The 11264-nt window shown below is 39.7% G+C and overlaps 1 protein-coding gene across 1 annotated transcript; it reads right to left on the reverse strand.

The window, feature by feature from the left end:
- Nucleotides 1-8138: 8138 nt before the first annotated feature.
- Nucleotides 8139-10946, reverse strand: LOC148791655 (luminal-binding protein 5-like; the record flags this gene model as incomplete). Its single annotated transcript, XM_088888277.1, has 6 exons — nt 8139-8910; nt 9027-9109; nt 9243-9397; nt 9545-10024; nt 10333-10575; nt 10679-10946. Coding segments are annotated over 6 exons (1731 nt in total), but the record flags the coding sequence as incomplete, so codon positions are not given.
- Nucleotides 10947-11264: the final 318 nt, after the last annotated feature.

The raw sequence follows: 11264 nt of genomic DNA on the forward strand, positions 1-11264 counted from the left end.
TGCACAATATGTCTTCAATGTTAAAATTGAGTTTATTGTCATTTTCAGGATAAATGTAGTCTTACCAAACACTAGTAAAATTGAGCCAAAATGCAAATATGCACTGAACTGGAATTTACAGTCTTCCCAATTGGAACCTTTAGATTTAATTTCAGGTTTTATTATTTCATCTTCGATAAAAACAAATAAAACAAGGCAAAATATGAAACGAGAAAAAAAAATGGAACCTGCACTGACATCATTTACACTCCCATGCCTTTGCATTAGTGAATGAAATTATACTGCAATCAAGTGAGGCCATGTAGATTACCCACCACATGGAAAACATCATTTTGCTTTTATCTCAATTTTAAATTTGTATTCCATTCTCACTATTAGTAAAAATTGAGAAGGTATCTTATTTTTCACACTTATTTTTTGTTTAATATGATGAACACATAATACTAAAGATGTGTTCAAAATTTCTATAATTATGTACTTGTCATATTTATTTGTGTCTTTATCTTTTTAAATGTTTTTTATTTAATTATGACATCATGGGATAGTTCATTTGGTCAAAAAGATTGGACTATTGATATGCTACATAAATAGGAAAATGGTTTCATTTTTTTATATAGTTTTAAATCTTGGCTTCATTTACCTCATTAAAAAAAATAATTATTGTTTTATCACACTTGTATTTGTTTAATATGATTAATATATAATCCCATAGATGTGTCTATGTCATTCCTATTTCTTATATTTTTTTCAATAATTCTTTGTATGTTTTTAGTTTTATAATTGCTTATTTGACTATAACATCATAGGTTTTGAACTAAATGAAACATTGACCCACCACTCAAATGGGAAATGATTCATTTTTTGAGTTTTTGTATTTGATTTCCATCTTTAGTAAAACTACTCCTCTTTTGTGATACTTATGATGAATATATAATATTAGATATGTGTCCATAAATTTATATAAAATTTCATCACTTTTCATGTTTTTATTTATTTAAAAATTTTATTATTTAATTAAGGCATCATGAATTACCTCTATTTGACCCAAAAGATTGAACTACTTACCCACCACATGGTAAAAATGGTTTCATTTTCATGTTAATTTTAAAAACAAGTTTTTATACTTTTAAAATTATTGTTCACTGTTTTAATCAATCAAATATAATATTGAGAAACAAAGATACCTTAAATATAGGATTTGCTTAGAAAAATGAGAATTAATACCTAATACTTTAAATATGAAACTTAATGAGAGGGAAGAAAATGAATAGAATGATAGTATTCAAATTACAATTTTTGCCATCTTAATAGAGAGGGTCCAATTTTGGGTAGAGGGATATTTTAGTCGATAAAAAGTTCATTAGCCATGAGGAGCTATTCTCGCTTTCTATAGTAGTATAGATTTTCTATAGGGGTGCAACTTGGGCAGGCCCAACTCGAGCCTAATCTGATCCAGACTGCAATTTTACATGAGTTTGGCTTGGATTTTCAATCAATGGGTTGAGGTGGGCCCAAAAGTTAAGGCTTTTTTTATTTTTTAGATTGAGCTCGGGCCTACCCCTTAGGTAGTCTGAACTCGGCTCGATTTCATCCCAACTCAAGCCTGCCCCCGATATATACATGTATATATGCATATACACATATTTGCATGCATACATGCATATATGCATAACTTTTTTTTATAAACCATATTTAATGCATATATGCATACATACACACAAAAATATATGTCATATAACTTGAGTGCATCAAATTTAAGTGGGTTAGGTTCAGGTTGGATAGTTAGGGCTTGACCTCGACCTCAAGCTTTAGGCCTAATTCTTAGGGCTGAGCCTGGTTAAGCTAAAACCCGATCCAACCTTGCACCCTTCTCTCTCTCTCTCTTCCCCCCCTATCTCTTTTCTCCCTCCTCTCCCATGTTTCTTTCCTACCTTTTCTCTCCTATCTCCCATTGTTTCATGTTTCTATCTTCATTCTCTTTCCTACATTTGTTTCTCCTATTGGTTTATGTGTCTTATCCCTCCTTTATTTCATCTATCTATCCATTTGATAAAATCCATCATTTTGTTTGGATCAAACCAATTAGACCATGACATGTAACACTATAAGAGAAATCGGAAGTTTTTTCCTCTAAGAGATCAACATGGATGGGTTAAATTGGGTTGCAACCCATTTACGTACTAAAAAAAAAACATTTAGGCATTAGAGATGTTAGTTGTTGATGAATGGGTTGGCCTTCACTTATATCCTACCCAACCCAGCCCATCCATTTGTCACTTCAAGGAGAGACGTGTAACCAAGTCACTTACTAGGTCATCAGTAGGGGTTTGGGTGGACACAAATCAAGCTTTTCATGAATTGGCTTGTGGAAATCTCAATTCGACTTTATCTAAACTGAGCTTTGATCTGAACCCAAGCCTAATATATAGGTTCATTTGATAATTGAACTGAGCTTGAGCCTGATAAAGTGTACACATGCTTGCATGCGGCAAATTATATTTTATTTTTTGGTTTATTATTATTATTATTATCATCATCATCATCATCATCATCATCATCATTATTATTATTATTATTATTATTATTATGTAGATTGCAAAATTCAAATCTGATTACATAAACACCTCATCCAAATACGTAATAATCAGATCGAGTTGTTAAGTTCCAAATATCATTGACAGGCCTATCTACTTGGTTAGACTATTCTTTTTGTAGTGTTTTGTCATTTTGGTGTATCATTTTTCTTTTGATCATTTATCAAAAAATGTGTAAGGTTTAAATAGAGGAAATTGAATGAGGTGCAAAGTAGTAGTTCAAATTACAATTTAAACCTTACAATTAAATAGGGACTAAATTCAAAAATGAGTATTTTAGTCATTATTTTAAAAACCGAACAAGAAGCGCTATTTTAGCCCTGAACCATTTGGCTCGTTTGGCCTGGGAACCTTAAGGTCAACAGTTGGCTCGTTTGGCCCTGAACCCTTCTTTATCTAAGTGGTGAGTATTCAAAAATGAGTATTTTGAACCGTTTGGCCCAAGAACCAGTTAGGTCACTGGTTATGTTTTGGCCCTGAACCGCTATTTTTTCAAAAAGCCATTGAAGTGGCTAGAGAACAACAGACCCGAACGGTATAATCGTTAAAATGTTTGACCCGATTAATGGTTCTTGGGTTGCTTTCAAACAAAAAAAATGAAACTCCAATGAAGGTTTTTAGTTTTTCCATTTTGATTTTGAGTATTCTCATTTTTGTGATTCTTTTTAAATTGTAATAGCAAACAAAAAAAAATGAAACTCCAATGAAGAAATTGAAAATTCGATGCAAGAGATACGAGATTAAACACCAATCTTGTATTAAAAATCTGAGATACACTAATGAAGCAAATGACATGGGATTTAAGAGAGATTTAAAGAGATGATAGGGATGTAAGAAAAGGGAAAACGATGCTATAGTGATGGTGATGATGAACATGGAGATAGTCGGCAACGACAGTTCCTTCTTCTTCTTCTTCTTCTTCTTCTTAGGGCAAACAATTTTGCAACAACGAACAGTAAATATGGTGACAACCACCTCTAGTGGTGCTTCTCTTCCTCCTCATTCTTCTTCTTCACTTCTCAACTCCAACCAACAACCTCCTTCTCAAAGTCTCAATATCCCCTCTCATAATAATGTACATATACAGTGGACTTTAACTTAATCATAATTTAGCGGTCAAAATAAAAAGTTGCATTATATTTTACATCTTACTGGTTTAACCCACTAAAATTAGACGGTTGAATCGCAGACCCGAAAACCAGAAGCCCAAGTAGTTTCGTTTCTGGGTCAATTTTTAAAACCATAATTTTAATCAAAACAAACTTTCATAATCTTATTCATATTTTTAATAATAGTATAAATATGGAATTATAAATATGTTCAATTTTTTCTATTATTTTTTTTTGTATTTTTGTGTGTAACATAATTTTGATATGTCACACTTACTTTTTGTTTAATATAATAAATATATGATATTGTACATGTGTTTGAATGCTTTTTTTTGCAAAATTTATGTATTTTTTTATTTTTTATTTTTATATTTTATTAATTTTATTATTTATTTATGACATTAAAGGTTAACACATTTAACTCAAAAATTAAACTATTTATTATTAACTTTTATATTTCATTTTTGGTTAGTTCTAAATTATGTATTTCATTTTCATTGTCAATAAAAATAATTCTTGTTTATTATACTTTTTTTTTAATTTGGTTAATAAAAATGTCATAAATGTGTCTAATTTTTTTTTTACATTTTTTTTGTAATTTACTATATTAATTTCTATTTCAAAAACTTTTACATAACTATGATTTCATAGGTTGATTAATTTGATTTGTATGGTTAAATTATTTAGCCACCACTTGGATAAAGAGTGGTTTTATTTTTTGAATCAGCTTTAAAATATATAGATTTATATTGTAAAAAATATTGACATAGATATAATTAATAATATTTATTAGTAAAAAATAACTTAGAAAAAGATATTCAGGCACAACTATAAATCCATGTGGGATGCACAAACTCATATGGATAGAAGTCAAGTAGGTAACTTGGGGATGAGTTTAAGCATAACTAGTAGGCATGGCAATTTCCAACTCGTACAGTTATGAATAAAATATAACATTAGGCTAAACTAAACCTTCCCAAAACCACATTGTAAATACTAAAACAAGATTCAAAATTTTATATCAGCCCCGCATCGGCCCATACGCATCGTATTAATGGGTGACTGACATGAGAAATATAGGTGTTTCAGGCTTTACCCATTAAAAAAAAAACCTAAAAAATGGATACACCTGTTCAAAGTAAGGACACACCCATTGATACACCCGTTCGCATGGTATTGGGATGTATCCATACTCTAACCTTGTAATATAATACCTTTAATACTTACAATTAAAATATTGTTGCAAGACATAAACTTAAGTATTATGTTGAATTTAATAATGTTTTGAATGTTTTATGAAGAATAATTAATAACTTGTGTATTTTTTACATATTATATATATATATATATATATATATATATATATATATATATCTCTGCAACGAATCAGATTTAAGCATTAAAATCACCAAGAACAGAAACAATAATATCGGGGAGGGAGTCAACCCGGGCCTGAGATAACCCACCATCCCTACACATTTTGTTGACTCTTGTATTCTTATTTATATATCATGAAATAACAAAGATATGGTTTCTACAGCCCCACCCACCCAACCCTCAAATGAGAGGAGGATAGGGTCGAAAGAGCTTTTGCATAAATCAAACCTACTACGGATGGATTGGGAGGTTTGGAGAGAGAGGGAGGGTCTAAAATTTATTAAAATAAAAATAAAACCCTGCCCGAATCTGCCATCCCTTGTTAAACGGGAAACTGTCACGGGGGTAGTTCTGCAGCGGAAGAAACCCGTGCGGCGTCCTGGCCAAGGCCGGCCAGGACAAGCCTTTCTGCGCGTAGAGGCTAGGAGTTGCCCGATGGGATGGCTCCACCAACATCAGTAGCACTGGATCATGACCTCAAGTCCAATGGCCGGGGCACTCTCCTGGCTCAGACCGGTCCATGGGAGGCGCCGCTTACGTGCTAAAGGGGGACAACCATCATGGAAGGCGACCATGCGCCGATAAGGTGACTTGGCACCGATGTGAAGGGTCTCCTGTATGCCGATGATGACAGGCACCTGTGTGCCCTGATAATAGGCAACCGCTTGGGCCGGAACACACCTGTGCGCTAAGGGCAACGGGGTAGCTCACTCAGCTTGGGCAAGGGGCTGGCGAAGTGAAGGGACATGCTTGAGCCAGGCCCGCATGCCAAGCCTCCCTTGAGTATCGGTAGCGCAGTGCCGGTCCAACACTGTCCCCATGAGCAAGTGTGCGCCCATGAGGAACCCTGGTAGCCATGCTAGCCGTTAACCAGGGCCGCCCCGCAAGGGGATGAAGGTCTAGGAGTGCCAAGGTTAGGCACCCAAGGAGGTCGACCACCCCTCCTCAAAGAGTACGTTAAGCTTCTGGTGGTCTGCCTGAAGATGACATCAGTTCTCCCAAAAATCTTACAGGCGAAAATGACGGGCATGTCCCTAACGTAAGCCTACCAAGCGTAGGCAAGGCTAAGCCTGTGCTGAACCGTAACAGGCTCCCCCACTCAATTCATTGTCGTCCTCGACAATGACTCCTTCCGTGAATGGGCGTTTGAGTCCCGCGCCATCCACTCTTCTGCCAGTTCGGGGCTCGCTTGGCCAACCCGGGTCTTGCCTATATTGGTGTCCATTTATGGGGACGGAACCATTTCACCATGCCGGCCTGCCTGGACTTCACCCCTTGTGTCGAGGTTACTCAAACCGCGCAATGGCTATGCCGTTGACTGTGAAAGAAGGGCCCTCGAAGAAATGTGTGTGGTGCTTCGCGGAGGTCCGCCCCATGTATCATCTTACCTCAAGGCTCAACCGTCTTCATGGTAACTTTTCTGTGATGCTACCGAACACGTTGATAGGTCTACTCCTCATGTTGGCGATGACACGGGTACCCTTTCACCATGCTGGCCTGCCGACTTCACCTCGCCCTGCGCGGGTTACTCAAACCTAGCCATGGCTTATGCTCTCTGGGCCCTCGAAACTACGCTTCGCCACGCCGACTCGGGCTACATCTTCACTCCGAGGGGGCCCCACTGCTGCTGCCTCAAGGAGACCTGACCGCTTCAAACGCGAGAGTGGCAACTTTTACCCATGAGTTGCCGAACATGCACTCGCCTTGAGATAAGCTTCTACTGCTGCAAGTGTTCCACCTGAAAACTGAGCATGTCCACCTGATACTTTGCCGGTGTAGGGCCGCCATGCTCCAACGGCTAGCGTAACCGCATTCCTAACAAGGCCCACGCGTCTACCCCCGCATGAGGACAACAACCAATGCGTCTGCACCCGCAAGGGAAGCTGTTTTAGGGTCATTGGAATGGGAACGCGAACATTGAATGGCCTCTTGATAGGCCTGATCTGAATTCTGCTCAGGTAGTGTACCCACATTCCTATCAAGGCTCACGCGTCTGCCACCGCATGAGGACAACAACCAAAGCGTCTGCAACCGCAAGGGAAGCTGTTTTAGTGTCATTGGAATGGGGACACGAACTATGAAATGGCCTCTTGCCAGGCCTGATTTGAATTCTGCTCGATCCTGGGTGGAGGTGACTAGGGACCGCACCCCACAAAATGCTGCTTGTCGAAATGACCGCTTCAACTGGCTCTGGGCTAATCTGCTGAAAACCAACTGCTGTTGCAATTAGCCAACTTGCTCTGATACCAACTGTCACGGGGGTAGTTCTGCAGCGGAAGAAACCCGTGCGGCGTCCTGGCCAAGGCCGGCCAGGACAAGCCTTTCTGCGCGTAGAGGCTAGGAGTTGCCCGATGGGATGGCTCCACCAACGTCAGTAGCACTGGATCATGACCTCAAGTCCAATGGCCGGGGCACTCTCCTGGCTCAGACCGGTCCATGGGAGGCGCCGCTTACGTGCTAAAGGGGGACAACCATCATGGAAGGCGACCATGCGCCGATAAGGTGACTTGGCACCGATGTGAAGGGTCTCCTGTATGCCGATGATGACAGGCACCTGTGTGCCCTGATAATAGGCAACCGCTTGGGCCGGAACACACCTGTGCGCTAAGGGCAACGGGGTAGCTCACTCAGCTTGGGCAAGGGGCTGGCGAAGTGAAGGGACATGCTTGAGCCAGGCCCGCATGCCAAGCCTCCCTTGAGTATCGATAGCGCAGTGCCGGTCCAACACTGTCCCCATGAGCAAGTGTGCGCCCATGAGGAACCCTGGTAGCCATGCTAGCCGTTAACCAGGGCCGCCCCGCAAGGGGATGAAGGTCTAGGAGTGCCAAGGTTAGGCACCCAAGGAGGTCGACCACCCCTCCTCAAAGAGTACGTTAAGCTTCTGGTGGTCTGCCTGAAGATGACATCAGTTCTCCCAAAAATCTTACAGGTGAAAATAACGGGCATGTCCCTAACGTAAGCCTGCCAAGCGTAGGCAAGGCTAAGCCTGTGCTGAACCGTAACAAAACGGCAGATTGAAAGCAAGTAGTCCATTCAAGGACAGGAGACAAAGACGCAATTTGAATAAGTTGTCCACACAACAAAGGAATGAGTTGGTTCTCATGTTAATCAACAGGACCATAATCGTACGATATGAAATACAATAGTGAAAAAGGGACCCTAGAACAAAATTACAAATGATCAAAGGAGAATAAAGGATTCCCTTCCTCCCCCCCTCTACGGTCTATCATCACCGTACACCGACCCTCCGTTCGAAAATTATAATAGCTCTCCTCTCATTCTAGGTTTCCTACAGTATCTATGCAAGTAAAACAAAATAAAATCAGTTTTAAAGCTCATCATGTGAGTCATCATCATCCCCTCCATCTGATGCACCACCAGGGGCTCCACCAGTTCTCTGGTAGACAGCCGCGATGATTGGGTTGCACACAGCCTCCACCTCTTTAAGCTTTTCATCATAATCCTCCTTCTCGGCGCTCTGATTGTCATCCAGCCACTCAAGGGCCTCCTTCACTGCTGTCTCGATCTTGTCCTTCTCCTCGGACTCCAGCTTGTCAGCGAGCTTGTCCTTGTCGCTGATCTGGTTCTTCAAGTTATATATGTAAGTCTCCAAGCTGTTACGGGCATCAATCTTCTCCTTCACCTTCTTGTCTTCCTCCGCGAATTCCTCTGCCTCTCGGACCATCCGTTCAATCTCTTCCTGGCTCAGCCTACCCTTGTCATTGGTGATGGTAATCTTCTCAGAGCGGCCTGTTCCCTTGTCTTCAGCCTTGACGTTTAGGATACCATTGGCATCAACCTCAAATGTAACTTCAATCTGAGGAGTACCCCTGTTCAAGCAAGTAGATGGACTCTTTAATCATGTCGGTGCAATGCAATTGTAGAAAAAGGGAAATCCTTAACAAGAGACTTATGGGAGAACAAAAAAATAGAATAATAAACCAACCTTGGTGCAGGAGGAATGCCAGATAAATCAAACTTCCCTAGCATTCTGCAGTCCTTGGTAAGACTCCTTTCACCTTCAAAAACCTGAAAATAAATCAAATAATGCAAGTTATAACACAATATAACCGAATAGGTCGTGACTAAGGACTAATAATGGTCAATTACTAGGCATATTTCCCAGCTGATGGAAAGATTTCACCATGAATATTTCGGTTACCTGAATAGAGACCGTGGTCTGTTGATCCTGATATGTAGTGAAAACTTGAGATTTCTTAGTTGGGATAACAGTGTTCCTGGGAATTAACTTTGTCATCACTCCACCCACAGTTTCAATACCAAGAGTAAGAGGAGCAACATCCAAGAGAAGAATATCTGCATCAAAGAGGCCGTAAAGCATTTCATAATTGACAAAGGGCAATGAATTGAAACATACCTTTATCCTACCAGTGACAAATTTGATAACTAATTTAATGAAAATAAGACAAATATCCAAATGAAAAGCATGAACAGAGACAATACCTTTAGTCTCGTCACCACCCTCTCCACTCAAGATGCTTCCCTGTACGGCAGCACCAAAGGCAACAGCTTCATCTGGGTTCACACCCTTATTAGGCTCCTTACCATCGAAGTAATCCTTTAGAAGCTGCTGGACCTTAGGAATCCTGGTACTACCACCAACAAGAACAATTTCATCAATTTGGTGCTTCTCCAATCCAGCATCTTCCATTGCCTTCTTCACAGGGCCCATGGTCTTTCTGAAGAGATCATTGTTCAGTTCTTCAAACCGAGCTCGGGTCAAGGGTTCTGAGAAATCCAAGCCTTCATAGAGAGATTCAATCTCCACTCGGACCTGGTGCTGACTACTCAAAGCTCTCTTGGCACGTTCACACTCCCTCCTCAGCTTCCCAAGAGCCCTGTTGTCTTTGCTGATGTCTTTGTTATGCTTCTTCTTGATCAATTTGATGAAATATTCCATAATTCTCTGGTCAAAATCCTCACCTGAAGATGGTAAACCAAAAAAAAAGTTGATTATCACAATATATTGATATGCATGAAATAAATGGTGCTTAGTAATAAAATTAATTAACATAAAAAATAAAAATGAGTTTAGTATCAAAATTTTATTCAAAATATTTACGTTCTTTTTTCTTGGAATGGATGTGCATGATACAATTTACATTGTCGACTGTTATCTTTCCTATATAGTCCCCCATCTATTAGGAAAAGATAACGTTTTAAATACTAAAACTGTTGGGGAATGCAAACTACTAGTACTACTACTGGGTATGAAGCAGCAGAGTTCTAACCTCCAAGGTGAGTGTCTCCATTTGTGGCGAGAACCTCAAAGACACCATTGTCAATTGTCAAAATACTGACATCAAATGTCCCACCACCAAGGTCAAACACAAGGATGTTCTTCTCTCCACCCTTCTTGTCCAAGCCATAGGCAATGGCTGCCGCGGTTGGTTCGTTGATTATTCTTGCAACATTGAGTCCAGCAATAATACCAGCATCCTTTGTAGCCTGCCTTTGGGCATCATTGAAGTATGCTGCAAAGTGCATAAAACCATAAAAGAGTTCAAATTCCAAGAAGCATCAACTACACGTGTTTTCTTAATGGTGGAAGAATCCACAGCTAGAATAGAACCTTACCCGGAACGGTAACAACTGCATCCTTGATCTTCTTTCCAAGGAATGCTTCAGCTGTCTCCTTCATTTTAACAAGAACCATAGCACTGATCTCCTCAGGACTGAAGACCTTCGTTTCCCCATCCTTGATCATGACTTGTATGTAAGGTTTCCCATCCTTGTTCACAATCTTATATGGAACAAGCTTCATGTCCTTCTGAACCTCTTTGTCTTCAAACCTGCCAATAGATAGATTAGTGCCTCCAGAAGCATATTTTCCCACAAAATTGGAAAATTAAAGAATGAACTAGAGAAAAAGATTTACTCGAGCTCGATCCATGAAAGATACCATCCTAGTGCTGGTCTCAAAGACCGATCAGAGAAGACGGTACAAATAGGGTCTCACCTAACCAAACCGGTGCGCTCCAACCTTGTAATCTTCTTACTTAATAAATTAGATATTTTTGCTTGGTCGGTAGCAGAAATGCTCGGCATAGACCCTAAGATAACAACTCATAAGTTGAATGTTGACCCCTCAGTCAAATCAGTTTGACAAAGGAAAAGGAACCTCGCCCTAGAAAGATGGAAAGTAGTGGATGAGGAGGTAGGA

Source organism: Nelumbo nucifera, chromosome 5, assembly GCF_055504915.1.
Source record: "Nelumbo nucifera cultivar China Antique chromosome 5, China Antique-T2T, whole genome shotgun sequence".
Lineage (NCBI taxonomy): Eukaryota > Viridiplantae > Streptophyta > Magnoliopsida > Proteales > Nelumbonaceae > Nelumbo > Nelumbo nucifera.